The 15,715-nt window shown below is 41.1% G+C and overlaps 2 protein-coding genes and 1 long non-coding RNA gene across 4 annotated transcripts in view; all 3 read left to right on the top strand.

Moving 5' to 3' along the window:
• LOC127611181 (uncharacterized) overlaps window positions 1-5,861 on the top strand; it is a 124,461-nt gene extending 118,600 nt beyond the window's left edge. Inside the window, exon 2 of the long non-coding RNA XR_007965261.1 lies at window positions 4,981-5,861. This is a non-coding gene — a long non-coding RNA (uncharacterized LOC127611181). The remainder of the gene's footprint in view (window positions 1-4,980) is intronic.
• Window positions 143-5,861, top strand: pnkd (PNKD metallo-beta-lactamase domain containing). The gene is made up of 9 exons (XM_052081515.1): window positions 143-327; window positions 782-897; window positions 990-1,102; window positions 1,582-1,640; window positions 1,963-2,055; window positions 2,399-2,562; window positions 2,912-2,998; window positions 3,327-3,442; window positions 4,099-5,861. The coding sequence occupies exons 1-9, from the start codon at window positions 173-175 to the stop codon at window positions 4,270-4,272; spliced, it is 1,077 nt and encodes a 358-aa protein (XP_051937475.1). The 5' UTR covers window positions 143-172; the 3' UTR covers window positions 4,273-5,861.
• Window positions 5,862-6,374: 513 nt separating this feature from the next.
• Window positions 6,375-14,086, top strand: LOC127611140 (mannose-1-phosphate guanyltransferase alpha-A). Of its 2 annotated transcripts, XM_052081487.1 has the most exons (13): window positions 6,375-6,536; window positions 7,106-7,203; window positions 7,289-7,392; window positions 8,489-8,681; window positions 8,833-8,892; window positions 8,983-9,113; window positions 9,272-9,286; window positions 11,036-11,170; window positions 11,324-11,421; window positions 11,501-11,547; window positions 11,657-11,749; window positions 12,811-12,979; window positions 13,095-14,086. In XM_052081487.1, the coding sequence occupies exons 1-13, from the start codon at window positions 6,497-6,499 to the stop codon at window positions 13,193-13,195; spliced, it is 1,284 nt and encodes a 427-aa protein (XP_051937447.1). In that variant the 5' UTR covers window positions 6,375-6,496; the 3' UTR covers window positions 13,196-14,086. The 2 variants fall into 2 exon arrangements, with proteins under 2 accessions (XP_051937447.1, XP_051937448.1); XM_052081488.1 differs by lacking the exon at window positions 9,272-9,286.
• Window positions 14,087-15,715: the final 1,629 nt, after the last annotated feature.

Here is a 15,715-nt window from a genome sequence, read left to right as displayed (position 1 = left end):
GAAGACAATCATCAGGGAAAATAAAAGGTAATAGTGTTTCTGTAAATATTTTTCTTTAATTAAGTTTTCAAGCAGTAAGACATGTTAAAAATATGTATATTTTTTAATTCTATATATGTTTACGTTCGCCACGTTGCTCCGACGTCATCACGTTCTTCCTGGCTCAGACGTGATGGCGCTTCCTGACTGGGTTATCCTGGTCACTGTCATTGCATCTTTCGTCTCGCTATGTTTATTTGTTCGCTTCAGACGCACCGGACTGCTACTTTGGAGGAAAATATTTAGCAAAATAATGGCTCGCACAGAGAAGCCATTATTCAGAATAGCGTAAGTTTGTTCTAATGACAAAAATGTACTGTCGTATCCTGTGTTGTTGGTGGTTCATTCGCTTTAGCGAAGCAGCATCTAGCGTTAGCTCCAAGGCCATTCAACAATATTACAAATATAAGTCTATAATTTAAAATTGGTCGCAGCAGCTAGTTAGAGTAACTAAGCCACTCTGTGTGGGTGTTGTATTCATTTTTAAAGTTTAGCCACCCGTCATGCAATTTGCTTGTCAGTTCTGTATGCACCGTCCGTAAAAGGAACTGAATTATTTACGTTACTAATATTACTAAGAACTTATTATAATCCTAATAACAGACACAAGGAGGAATACAGATCATCATGGTTTCAGATATTGGCCAATGCTTTGATTTGTCCGTGTTTCATTATTTGCCTTTTTACCTATACAGTAATACGTTAATAAATATATACTGTATATTATTTTTCTTTTTATTAGGTACACACTGTACACCAAGACCAGTCTTGGCTACATGTTTTACAAGCGGCAGATGAGGAAAGCCCGAGAACGCTACCCGACTGGACACTCTACAGTTCTGCCTGTGCAATTTAGTGGTATGGCCTGGATGTCTACATGTTTCATTTAGGTGACATCTGTCAAGAGCAGCTGGTTCAAGGGTTGCTTTTTGTCCTTTGCACTCCTACAGGAATGAAAATCATTCCCATCTCTGTGCTGTCAGACAACTACAGCTATATCATAATTGACACCACCTCTGGCGTTGCAGCTGTTGTAGACCCGGCAGACCCTCAAACTGTTCAGGTGTGAACACACTGCTGTGCAGAAAGAAGCATCACATTACTTAACATTTCAAATATAATGCTTGCCACACCTAATTCCTAGCGCATGGAATTGTACAGTTATTCTGTCATGGTCTTTGTTCTTGAAATAATTGTTGCATATCTGCCTCACAGTTCATGGGGTTTGAATCTTGTCTCCGGCCTTAACTCTGTCGAGTTTGCATCTTTCCCCATGCGCCATGCGCCCATGAGTTCTTGGCTTGTTTCCACATTTTGAAAACATTCGTGCATGAATTGAATTGATTAAATATGACTTGTGATTGGCTGGCAACCAGAGTTTTTAATGGTTACCAGCATCTCACCCAAGCCCACTGCTCAAGCTCATCCGTGACCTGAATGAGAAGCACTGTAGAAAATGACATATAATTTATATTTATATAGATGAATTACCAAATAATTTGCGAGCCACTGGAGGTTATAACAGCTTTCTCATCCTTTTAGGCAGTGCTCGAGGAGGAGGGAGTGATGCTGGAAGCCATCCTCTGTACACACAAGCATTGGTGAGTTTTATTGTTATTTTTAGAATTTTATTCTCTCAACAACAAACATGGACAAAAAGTATGCACTATAAAAAATTCAAAAGGTGCCGACCAAAATAATTACTACCACTAAATGATTAATTCAGAATTTTGTTTAATGTACATGCCCGTGAAGTGTACACTGTAAGCCGTCAGGTTTTATAACTTTCCCACCCTCAGTAAGCTTCAAATATATCAAGTTTGACCAAATTGGTTTGCTTTCCGCAAAATCAACTGGATGAGTTGAAGGGAATTGTCCAGTCAAATCACCACATCCGGTTGCCACTGTCTGTGTTATCTGCAGGGATCACAGTGGAGGGAACAAATTGCTGAAAAGGCTTCATAGATCATGTCGAGTTTATGGAAATGTGGCTGATAACATTCCTGGCCTGACACAGTAAGTTCCAGCTTGCTCAATATAGCACACATGAGCATAGTGCACACACGTAGATCTCTGTGTAGGCACACACCACATAACAACTGACTTCAATGTGAGTTATTATGCTCTGATAAACTGCACTTGAGTGCATGTCGTAACTGTGTTTGTTGACAAGGTAGACAATGACATCTATATTTCCCCCTCTGAGTAAATCTATCATTTTTGGCTTTTCTATGCTTGCGGTATCTGCTTCCCAGTTGATGTGCTGAATAATAACTTTTATTCACATTCCCTTATCCAAAGGGCCATGGAGGATCTAATGTCACTGATTGCTTGTATAATGGTGGTTTTGTCTTTTTAGTCCTCTGTCACACAAGGACTCGGTAACACTAGGGTGTTTGCACTTCAAGGCCCTCTTTACGCCAGGACACACAGTGGGCCACATGATTTACCTGCTGGATGGCCGGCCACTAGGCGCTCCATCAAGTCTTTTCTCTGGTGACCTGGTGTTCCTCTCAGGATGTGGTAAATAGGCTTGATGATCGATTAAATACTTTGATTGCAAAAAGAGGTCAAAGCGAACTACCTGTCTCAAAGCTTTTCAGGGGTTGTTTTTCTATATGAACTAATACAGCAGTTACTCAGACTCACGCATCACTTCATGTAGAAATAAGGTATTTACGGCATTTTAAAAAAAATGTGAGAAAGTGGCCAATATAAAGGACTGGTAACTTTTTCGCCCCGTTGACTGTCCCTGTCCTCCCCAATGAGTTCTTCCTCTTTGCCACAGCCTACAAGGCTGACCCTGTGCAGATCAATGTAATCAAAACAAAAACAAGCTACTTGTGTCAAGTACATTTTTTGTTGTTTGAAGGGAGGATATTTGAGGGCAGTGCCACGACAATGCTGTCATCGCTCGACACTGTTGGCTCCCTAAATGATGATACTCTTCTTTGGCCTGGTAGGAAGCTTGCTGACACACACACACACACACGCACACGCACACGCACACGCACACGCGCACACACACACACACACACACACACACACACACACACACACACACACACACACACACACACACACACGCACGCACGCAAACACGTCAATGTCATTTTTAATGTTCTACGGATGCACACGAACGCAATTAGTTGTCATGGCTTAGCTGCAATTATTCCGCAATTAATGTTAGTTTCAATGCGGAGTGTGCACTTAAGTGTTATTATGCTGGTAGCTAATGTTGTTTTTCTTCGGGCCACGTGAATGCGTGTATGCTGGGTGACCCTGAGGTCACGAGTATGCCATGGACAATCTGCTGTTCGCTGCTGAGGTGGAGCCACGCAATGCAGCCATGGAAAATAAATATCAGTGGGTGTTGCAGCAGCGAGGCCAGAAGCGGTGCACGGTGAGAATATACATCGCTGTCCTCATCATACTGTCCAAAGATTTTGTAGATCCCGGAAGGAAGGCCTTCTCACCTACCAGTGTGTCAGGGCTGGTTGGCTTCACACGTTCTCATTGCAAGATAGAAATTTGCACAGTATGTTCTATACACAGCACCACCTCAAAAATACTTTGCTCTCCAACAACTGTCATTATGTATGTATATTCTTTTTTAAAATTATGATCATTTTGAAGGCTGATGAGACCTTTGAGTGCACCATAAAACAAGACACAGCCTAAAAACATCGGTGCACCAAGCATCTTAAGGGCTCACTTGAATATGAGCCGTGTCAAAATGATAATATTGCTCAAAAACACTTGACATTTTAAATTGCACAGAAGCACTTCAAGCAGTGCTCATTTTAAAATTCCATCAATTGAAATGCTCTTGAATCAAATCCCATATTTATGTAGCACTTTTAATACATTAAAAAAAATCAACACAAAGTGATTTGCAGAGATAAAAACAGATGATGGATATAACAACAAAAACACACTCCAACCATCCCCACATGTAAACAGCCACACACAGCACATATTAAGTGATAGTGCAGAGAGACATGGCAAGGCACCAGCTGAGGAAAAAAAAAAAACTGAAATCCTCTCCCTGCTTTTCAGTGTCCTTCCACTATTGGAGATGAGAAGGCATACAATCCTTTCCTACGCAGCCACTGTACAGAGCTCCATCTGGCGCTGGGACTCCAGCAGTTGGACGACGAGGACTGGACTCAGTTTCGGGCTCGCGTGCTGGAGGAGCTGCGCAAACGCAAAGACCAGTTCAGCCGAAGATGATAAATAAGAGCTGATGTCAGACAAGCAGTGGAGCAGTGGATTAAAGCCATCTTATCCTGTGGTTGCTGCAGGGGTGGCAATTTTCCGCGGAAATCCGCTCTTTTATTTCTTAAATTGATCATTTTTGTGAATCGTCTAAATCCGTTGAGAAAATTTTAGGGGGGCGGTCAAGTACCTTATCGTCGATTTTTCACGAGCTCTCCCGATCAGTCTTTCCATCTTCCGATTGTAAACAGCCCTACGATTGGACGTGTATGATGTCTTACTTGTTGTGATTGGTCGCCCGTCCAACCCACGCCCCTTTCTGCTTTTTTCCATCACGAGCCATTGCCATCCCTGTTGGTGAGGTTTGCGTTAAAACGCAGTCAAGCCGAACATTACTGTACTTTCCCACAACTTGCATCGCCATCTCGTCACAATGTCATTATTTAATATCACTAGGAATTGTGACATTGCCATCGGCATATTGTGATCATACTGTTTGATGACATTTAGTTGTGTCAATTTGCACACGGAGTATAAATACATCGCAGGTACAACCGGATTACCCTCTGGAAAAGGGTTGACATGGAAAATTTCAATTGCACTGTATTGTTTCCTGCACAACCTTTGTTAGTTATACAACAAATAATAAATACTGTATCTTTGTATTATCCCTAAGCTTTTGTTAGACCTTATTAGGTACATTTCAGTTTAGTGCGGCTTTAGTGTTAGTGACCGCATATTATTTTCAAAATATTTTCCACAGGAATGTTCAAATGCAAAAGTGTTTTGGTCAAGTGCATGTTTTTCCCCTTTTTTTGTCTTTACGCATGTCTTCTATGTGCTGAGTTTGTTTTCAAGAGAAATGTAGATGAGTGCATTCATTTAATGAGAAAATATTCAAAAGCTTCCTTTTATTGCCAATATTTCTCTCATGAAGCAAAAAAAAAAAGATAAACGATCAGTGGGCCTGAGCGCTTCACACTCATTGTTCTGTGTAGTGAGAGCTATCTGAAATGTAGTAACCGTAGTTCACTTTACTAGACGTTCGTGACTTGAGTTTATATGGTACGGTACATATTGTTTTGAAATGGGATGGGACGAATGTTGCACTGTGAGAGGATAATGAGATGCCATCTTAAATGTGATGTGACTGACGTTTGCATTCGACTTGCAGTGTAAAAAAGAATGTTTTCATAAAACAACATTACGTTATTTTCTGGAAGAACCTTTGTACATATTGAGACACATTGTGTATTTGATGGTTCATTTTACTGTGACACAAATGGCTATGTGTAATACGACCGTTGCAATTCTCTTGCACATTAAGCATTTCATTTCAGATAATGTAATGCAGCCGGTATCTGTGGGGATGAGAAAGAACAAACCTGGGAGATATGAAAAGATTCGAGTTTCTGCCGTAGAAGTTAAAAACCAAAGCAGAATGTCCCCTGGTGACTGTTGACTAAAATGTTATTCTGGTTGTTTGATGCTGTTGCACATCTGATTTGCATATGTTTGAGTTCAGAACACAACCGCACGGGAAACAGTTTGACTTTAGGTTATGTTTTAATGAGGAAATATTCAAGTAAACCTTTCCACTGGAACTGTGTCAAAGGCAAGCATTTGTGGGCTTTCTAGCCTGACAGTTGACTTGTTTTCCACTTCTTCAGTGACACTCAACACAAATAATAAATAGGAGATATTCTGCAAAGATAAACATTCACACATCACAGCACCACATTGTCAAATGGCAATGGTATAGGACCACAATTGGGATGTTGTACTGCTGTGCAACCTCACTAGAATGGGGATTGCGGCAATCTAGTATTTTCCATGCATCCATTTAAATGTGATATTTTTGAATGCAAGTGAATACATACATGATAGAATTAGTTGATGGTAGGGTAGTGGTTGTTCTCTTGGCCTTATAACCAAGTTGAAAATAAATCATATAAAACTGCAAATTAAGAAAACCCAATAACATTTTGAAAATACAATTTTGGCCGACAGTATTAAGACTCGTTTAAAGCATCTTGATACCCATCCCGTAATGACGATTTCAAATACAGTACCTGTAGAGTTATTTGCACCGCAATGCAGCACTCCAATCCAAAATCCTCTCCCGGTTTTCACATAGATTACGTCACTTTTGTATGCGGAAGTAGACCACTGGAGTAGCAGCAGTGTGTATGTTCAACACTTGTCTAGTGCAGAATCAAATCACAGCTTGTTGTTCAAAATGCTGAAGGCGGTAATTTTAATAGGAGGGCCTCAAAAAGGTGAGAATAACGTCTTGTCTTGTCGCTAGAGTCTGTCGGCGGTTTGTCACTTATGGGCTGTTAGAATGCTAATGCTAAAACTCAATGCTGTATTAGTAAGGTTATATTTAGCTGACGTGGCGGAACACGAGCAACTATAACATTTAAAATGTAACGAAATAATAATCTGACGACTAGTCGACTACGGGAACATAACATCGCTGGTCTTAGTTTGGTAATGAGTAAGTGTAAACAATACCTTACTTGCTATCAGAAATACACGACAACTGTTAGTTTGCTTACGTTTCTATCATTTAAAGCGGTACTATATTAAAATGCTCACAATGCTGTGCAGTCAGAAAAATATACGGGTTACGACGATGACCAACTACAAAAACAAACAAAAAAACAACAACAAAGAAACCAACCAAAAAAACAACAACAAACAAAACCCACAAATGAAAAAAGCCGCACAGAATATAATAAGATAATATAAAAAGAGCCACTCCAGCGATCCAACTATTCATATGCAGCCATTAAGAGGCACACGTTTCTATGTGTTTAATTCTGTGTGCTATGTTCCTTTGCAGGCACGAGGTTTAGGCCACTGTCATTTGAAGTTCCCAAACCCTTGTTTCCAATAGCTGGTGTGCCCATGCTGCAGCATCACATCGAAGCATGTGCCAAGGTGACGGCATTGCCAAGCTTATGGCAGCATTCCGATTGGTGAAAGTCTTCTGTTTGTCAACTTATTTTTGTGTTTTTCCCAAAAGCTACCAAATATGAAGGAGATCCTGCTCATTGGGTTTTACCAGCCTAATGAAGAGCTGACCAGATTTCTTTCAAATGCTCAACAGGAATTCAAAATTTCCATCAGGTAAACAGACATTTAAACCATAACACTGGTTTAGCCCTTGTTAAATTAATTTAATAACTCAAAACGCAACCTATAATATTGAACAGTTTGTGGCACGGCTTGGAGATGATACACACTAAAAAGAAGTCTTCATGAAAAGAAAATAAGCAGGACTGACATGAGGTATACTTGGCTGGTGGCACATAAACTGTAAACCACTAAGTTCCACTGCGCACCAAGCAACTTGGCTAAACATGACTGAACTCTCCAATTGCCAAAACAAATCGACTCCACGACTCTCAAATGCATATCAGGCAATGGACCCTCACACGCATAACCAATCAGTGGCTACACTCGTGTAGTTTGGAGACTCTCCACACTTTTCCTTTTAGCTACAGTTGCGTATGAAATAATGACTGTCATTGAGTATTATTGTAAACACGATATACAGTATACAACTAATATCCTGAATTGGGTCCGCTCGGTGGCTGGCTTAATCCCGATACACTCCTGGAAATGTGTTTTTGTTGTGAAAGGCCATGTGAAGCAATATGGCATTTTTGATTGGCTGCTACATGTGCGACACTGCATTGCTGTTCACCTGCGAGTCACATTTTAAAATTAAATTACACCAAAACAAAAAGCAGGACCCCCCAGGCTGCCCGACAATTCAACACAATTTGGCCACAAACCTTTTTAATAAATGAAAAAAAAATCATAAATGTTTTCATTAACAGCATGAATTTTAGATTGAGGCCTGGTCAAGAGCACCTTGTGGATGTGTTTTAATTCTCCTACCTTCTGGTACGCAAGCCAAAAGTTTTTGCCTGAGAGCATGCAATGGCTCGTACCTGATACGATACTAATGCTACCTCATTACATTGTTTGTGGTGTTTATGAAGAACAGTGACCTGGAAAAATGCACACCAGCACTGGTGTGAATATGCAAATTAAACATCAAACAAGGAACTCCGACAAGGATGGGATTGGAACGTATGCGTGCACAGCACAATGGATGAGCCACTCCTCGCCTGAAGCACTCGGCCAGGCCACCTCCTCATTCAGCCTTTCCAAACTGGCATACTAATCACAGCTCGGCTTTTCTTGTGCACTGCAGGTATTTGCAAGAATATGCAGCCCTGGGTACTGGAGGGGGCATCTATCACTTCAGAGATCAAATCATCGCTGGTGGCCCCCAGGCTTTCTTTGTTCTTAATGCTGATGTGTGCACTGCTTTTCCACTGACAGAGATGCTCAGCTTCCAGAAAGAACATGGAGAACCAAACAGCTTTGTTATACTCGGAACAACTGTAAGTTTTCATGATTGGCAGTTGTTTTGTCATTTATTAAACTTTTTTTGTCTCCACTTTTATGTAATGTTCTCGAATTGGAGAGCTTGTGTTATTATTTGGTTATTCAGAAAGATTTCACATTTATATATTCGGCTATTTCCTTCCTCAGGCAAACAGGAAACAATCCCTGAATTACGGCTGTATAGTTGAAAATGAGGAAACAAATGAGGTAGATGACCTCCCGGACGCATTTCCATACATGCTCATCCACCCATCACTGTTTCCAATCCCAACCTTAACAGGTTTGTTTACTCATTAGGTATTGCATTATGTGGAAAAGCCGAGCACATTTGTGAGTGACATCATCAACTGTGGCATCTACCTCTTTAATCCCGAGATCTTCCAGCATATTGGAACAGTCTTCCAGAAAAATCAACAAGACATGCTGCTGTGAGTTGTGGAACCGCCTGTCTGGGATTCGTGGGTTTGTGTGTGCACATGCGTGCATTTGCGTCTATTTGTTTGCTTTATGATTTTGGTTGTCTTCATTTGTCTCTTTTCCCTTCCTTCCCCCACTATGATTTTGTGTTTGCCCACACAATCATCAGTTTTCCATATGATGGGTAAGTGGGTACCTGTAAACTGCACTTTGTGGTTGTAGAGTACTAATAGGTTGCTGTGAATTACCTGGCAACAGTGTGTGAGTTTGCATAGGATGCTTTGTGACTGCTGTCCATGCTCTTATTTCGCTGTCCTTTTTTTTTTTTTGAGTCAAGAGTTTCAGTGAAACATTATGCTCGAGTCATCACAAAAACAGGCAATGTTTTGGGTGTTCCACAAACCGTTTTGAGCCTCTCAAAACGTTTTTCCTTTGGCTTGGTCCTGACAGCCACCAGACATTTAATGCAACCCTCAACACAAATGGATAATCGCTCAGGATAATGTTTGAAAGACATCCAAAAACGGAACCTGGCTCGCTTTGCTGAGAAGTGGCGAATGCTCAAATTTGATCCCAAGACTAAAGTGTGCACCCAGCTTAAGACTGGAAACAAGTCTCGTAGATTGTCCTGTGGATGTGATCCATGGAAAAATTCAGCAGCTCACACGTAAGCATGCGGTGATTGTCATTAGTTATTTTTTTCCCCCTTTCCGCACTTTGTACTGCTACACTGTGAAGTTGGCAAATATTTTTGTGGCGACATCCTGCACATGGTCAAACTATTACTTTGTTCTTGAACTTGATAAAGTAAATATTTGTTTTGAATGAAGTGCAAAAAAAAAAAACTGGTCCCTCATAGATGGGAAATAGGTGGGGTATTTTTCGGATGAGTTTGAAAGTTATACTTTGTATTTTGTTTGTGTTTTGTGTGCTCGATGTTGTGCCCCAAAGTCTTGAGGCTTGCCAAACAAAAGCGAAGCCGTACTGCATACTTAAGCAGGCTACAATCCACCTACATACAAATTACCATTGAATCAGCACAATTTCTGATCATAGAACTCGGAAGGAATGAAAGTAGATGCAGGGCAACATCTCACAGGGATGACTTTGCCTCCAACCATACCGCCTCCTTTGGTAAATCTCCCATTATGGGTGGAATCCTTAAACATGTTCTTTTCATCAATATTTAACACTCTGTTTCATCTCTCGGCTCTCACAATACACTTTTAGAGAGATACTGATTAGTATGGAGAGCCATCCACTTAAGGTTTTGATCAAATGTAGGATCGGCTTTGGTTTGAACCCCGAGCTGACAAGTGATGCGTTTTAACTCTAATCGCGCTTGCATTCAATTCTGAGCGCTGGTTTGGAGAGTGTTTGATGAAATTTTGGGGGGCTTTTCAGGTGATCATCCAAGTGGCCGCATAGATAAAAAATAAAAAATTTAGACTGAAGAACTCTTTTAAAAAATATATTCTGTCAATCAAAATATTTTAGGATTTTCATTGTACCCTCAACAAAGTGATATACTGTCCTGCATATGTAGCAGGAAGCAAGTACAGCGAGTGATTGGCTGCAACTAGCGGTGATAGGCTGCGGCCCTTTCATAATGAGGACAAGTACTACAGGAAAAAAGATGGATGGATATTCTGTGCCTTTGTCCCCAAAGTGCATTGTCTTTTCAGCCAACTGTAATTTTTTTTTGTTGATCCAAAAAACAGATCCTAACCAGATTTAAGAAACAAAACAAAACGTTGCAGAGTTTAGTTGAATGGCTGACAAACGCTCTGCATCAACTCATCGAAATAGATTCTTGCTTACCATAGTTTGTGTGGGTATTGTTTCATCCCGGAGACTCCATCATGCGGTACAAGTGCACAAGCACTTGTGTCCTGTAATCAAAGGACTACAGTCAAGTTTTTGTCTCTGGCAGAGAGGAAACAAACAACGGCTGGCACAGAGCAGAAGCCATCAGGTTGGAGCAGGACATTTTCACCGCCCTAGCTGGACAGGGCAAACTCTACGTTTACAAAACACTCCGATTCTGGAGCCAGATAAAGTCGGCGGGGTGAGTCAAACATGAACTTAATCTTCTTCTCCCCAAACGCTTGTCAGTTTGTAATATTTACTTTTATTTATTTTTTTATCAAGCATATACCACTTTAGAGTCAAACTGGCAAAATGTGTTTAATATGATTCTGATTTTTGTTTCATTCCAAAGGTCTGCAATTTATGCAAGTCGATTATACCTCAATCAGTATAACAAATCCCATCCGGAAAGACTGGCCTCAAATAAAGAGGGGGGTCCTAAAATAAGTGGTACGGCTCATTGCTCTGTTGTATCATTGGCTTCAAACATTGCGTCGACCTAAAGTCTTTCAAATCGCTTGTTCTCTAGGTAATGTCTATATCCACCCGACTGCCAACATTGACCCCACGGCTGTGGTGAGCATCATTCAACATGATTCAATTTCATGAATGCACAAGCACCTCATGTTGAGGACGGATTAAAGCGAAAGCAATAATTGCATTGTCATCAATTCTTGCCATGCAGTTGGGTCCTAATGTCACCATTGGTACTGGTGTTACTATTGGTGCCGGGGTTAGAGTTCGGGAATCCATTATCCTCCATGGCGCAACTCTACAGGTAAGTCCTTCCAAGTCAGTTTGATGCGGTTGAAGAGCATGGCTGCTCTATTGCAGGTTTAAGAGAGAGCGCTTCATGTGATCACTTTCCAGTTGAGTTATACTGACCCGAGACTATTGTTGCATGTATTACTAACCCGATGCAAATGACATATCTTTAGCCGTTTTTGTAGCTCTCTGTAGTTTGGGATTTTGGTTTAAAACGTTGACAGCATGTGAAACCTTTCAAAACAGCAAAGCTCCTCGATGATTTACGCAGTTCCTGATTTGCAAATGTGACTCGGACACACACACACACACACACACTCAAAAAGATTATTCAACGCTCTTGGATCTCAAATCCTGTTTGACTGTCGTGATTTCACAACCGTTTTGAACAACTTTTGCAGTGTTTTGTCATCGTTATATAACCGACTTGGCACACAAAGCAAATCATCGGTCATAAGTGTGGAGAACACAAACGCAAGCAAGCAGCTCATGGCAGGCAAGCCGCACAGTGTGTCCCTCTTTACCCAAGAACAAAATTGCCGAATGGCCCGAGAGCAAAGACAAAAACAACACGTCAAAATGAACAAGTAGAGTCGAGCGCAACACTTTATCGTAAATGAGAATGCAAGGAAACAGGGGAGCCATAGAGACTAATGACAAAGATGAGACACAGTTGGCAGAAGACACGACAGAGCTCTGCGGACGAGACCGGGTAGAAGTAATTACACGAGCACAGGAAAGGAGACCGTGCACAAATAGACAGCTCACCACAAGCAAAACAAACACAAGTCCAACAGAAACTCAGCAGTCCTGATAGGCCCGTCTGAGTAAACGTACGACAGTTGAAGCATATTTCTCTTCCAATATATATTACGATAAAGAGCAGCACAACTGCCTTGCAGTTATGATTCAAAAAAATTAATGCATAGAATATTAATAGCTTACCCAATGATTATGTCATTGTTATGTCATTGTTCAGGCTGATCAAATGTCCCCCAGTTATAATTCATGGATTTTATTCTGTTTTGCCTACATTACGAATAATTGATGTTTGAATCTATATTTTCCCTCCAGGACCAATGCTGTGTCCTCCACAGCATTGTAGGATGGGATAGCACGATCGGCAAATGGGCGCGTGTCGAAGGAACTCCCAGCGACCCAAACCCCAATGATCCGTACGCAAAGATCGACAGTGAGACCCTCTTCAGAGAAGGCAAACTCACACCATCCATCACTATTCTTGGTAAGATTTCCTTCACATTTGCGATGTTCGTTTTGTTGTTCCACTTCATTTTTCCCCCCCTCTTGTCACTAGCTTGTCGTTATAATACCACACATCTTTTCATATTCACCCGCAGGTTGTAATGTGTCCATTCCCAGAGAGGTGATAATCCTCAACTCTATTGTCCTGCCACACAAAGACCTCAACCGCAGCTTCAAGAACCAAATTATTCTCTAGCTAATCTTCCTAACGCTGCGTTTCCTCTCTGTGTCAGTGGTGAGGGACACACGCTACACGCACCTCTGAGTAACTGTATATAACATGTCAGGAATGAAGATACGGGACATTCATTAAGCTGTTTTGAAAGATAGACTTTTATGCGTTTGTCCTCAAGGCTTTATGCATCACTGGGTGTCAGCGGTATTAAAGAAAGAGCAATCACACATGTTGATTCACCTTGAAAAGTGCTGTCAGGGGCCAAAGTTATTAACTTTAGCAAACTCTTCAATTACCGTCAGCGCAAGAGTAATATATTTGGCGGATGTTAATATGATGTAAAAAGAGTTTTATAGATGAGCACATTATGTTTCCCCAAGGACAAAATATACAGTCCGCCGCAAGAACAGTAATTGTAAGTAAATAAAAATTACCGACTAGTGACTGTGGGTAAAAAATTGGAGGTTATTATTTGTGCCGCGCTTTGATTAAAAGATTTTAGCGCATTAAGTGTCAGTGAAAACTGACAAAATAAATCAGCGACTAAGATATTGAAATTGCAATCAAGTAGCATTGTGGTTTTTTTGGGGGGCAGGGGGTTGTCTGTGTGTGCATAGCAGGAGGCAAAGACTGTCAAAAATCAACAGCACATGGTTAAATTGAGCATTTGCAATCACTGGAGGAACTGTACCCATCGACGCGTACGCCATAATAGCATTTACCGTTTAATTAGCTCTTTAGCCACCGTGATCACTTCTGCACTTTAGTTTCAATAATTGCGAGGCGATTGAGAAATGGAAATCGAGATATTGGAGCTGTCGTCAGTTTTACTTGCCAATTCATTTGCCTTAGTCCGTCCAAGCCGATTCTGTCAAAACGGCAGCACATTAAAGTGATTTGGGTTTTCCAACACATCGTGTTTCTTTGAGTTGTGTGACTTGCACTGACACTGTTAGTAACATCGTCTTCATGCCTTAATTGTGCTACTCTGGACAGCCAACGTTAAAAACAAATGAGTGCACAAGGTGACCGCTATTTTATGTTTTTCACTTGGCCCAAATGAAGTTGACAGACTTTTTATGTCCTCTTTTTGTTCTGGATGTCACCCCCCGCACCCCTCCCTTGGACATGAAATTTGTTTTTCTTCTTGAAAATGAAAATACCGGTAGTCACAGTACCGGTAATTTCAAGGAAGGACAACCTGTCAAACACAATCCAGTCAGTAAAATTATTCCGAAGCGCCATACTTCAAAACCTTGCAGGTGGAAGTGTCTTAAAGGCGGGAGTCACTGAGGGCTGCGCTACCTTATGTGCATTTGCAGCATCCATCCTTTTTCTATAGCACTTCCTTATGAAGGCCGTGGGCAAGCTGGAGCCTATACCAGCAGACCGTATGAGTCCACCCTCCCTGTCCCGATTGTCGCTCGCAAACCATTATTAATTTACGTATCGTAAGCGCACTCAAACCGAGCCCTACCAACAATAGCAAAGAAATGCAAGTCATTGAAGCTTTTCCAAAATGTTTGTAATTGACTACTTTAAAACTGTAAAAATACCACTCACTATGATCCAAACCACCATCATTTCAAAGTCACATTGATGATGTAATAATGCGAAAAATGCAATTGCATTATTTGCCTTTCAAACCAGCAATTGTCAACCATTAATGGGACATCTTCTGTTTGTTGAGCTTTTTAATAGCCAACCAGCAGAGCAAAACTATACACTAGAATCTCTGTAATGTCGATCTGGGATCTGAGATTGTGTGGCGTTTGCATGCTCTTCACGTACTTGCCTGAGTTTCCACTTCAGCTTCCGCCACATGCCAAAAATATGCATTTTACGTTGACTGCAGACTCTAGATTGTCTATAAGTGTGAATGTGATAGTATGTGTGGCCATTTGTTTATGTGGGCATGGCGACCAGTCCGGGGTGTATATCGCTGCTTACCCAAAGTCTGCTATAGACTTGGTTCCAGCTCAGATGTGGCAGAACAACTTGTGGAATTCGGCACACTCGTAGCAAAAGCGGCAAAAATAAAACTCACATTGCTTTGATGGGTTGTTACCTGTAAAAATGTTACTGTTTAGCAACATACACTCAATTAGGCACTTGCCAGTGCAATCAATAAGAGGTGTCTAAACACATAGTATACCCACGGTGACCCACTGGTTCCACTGCCCTTGCTCCAGTTCCCCCCTGGACTCTATAGAAAGTGAATGGATGGATGGATGACTGCTGCTGCTGCATCCTGCACATGGATTGTTAATGACATTACCATCCTCATGAAACACGACATATGTGGCCTTGGACACTCTAGTGAGTCTTAAGCGGTATTGACGATGGATGTATGGAAATCAGTCACCTCTCCCAGACAAATTCATTGTGATTCCTTTTAATGTTTTTCCCTTTTAATAAAGAGGAATAAAACAAGACTGTTTTGATGTTTATTGTATATTGTGCCTGTATTCTTTTTCCGACAGACATTAATGTTGTTTTTCAGCTTGACAATGGAAGTGCTCAAAGTAATATCAGGAAAGC

Source organism: Hippocampus zosterae, chromosome 12 (assembly GCF_025434085.1).
Source record: "Hippocampus zosterae strain Florida chromosome 12, ASM2543408v3, whole genome shotgun sequence".
NCBI lineage: Eukaryota > Metazoa > Chordata > Actinopteri > Syngnathiformes > Syngnathidae > Hippocampus > Hippocampus zosterae.
Note: the sequence above shows the minus strand (reverse complement) of the source record. Positions and strands in the feature narration are given on the sequence as shown.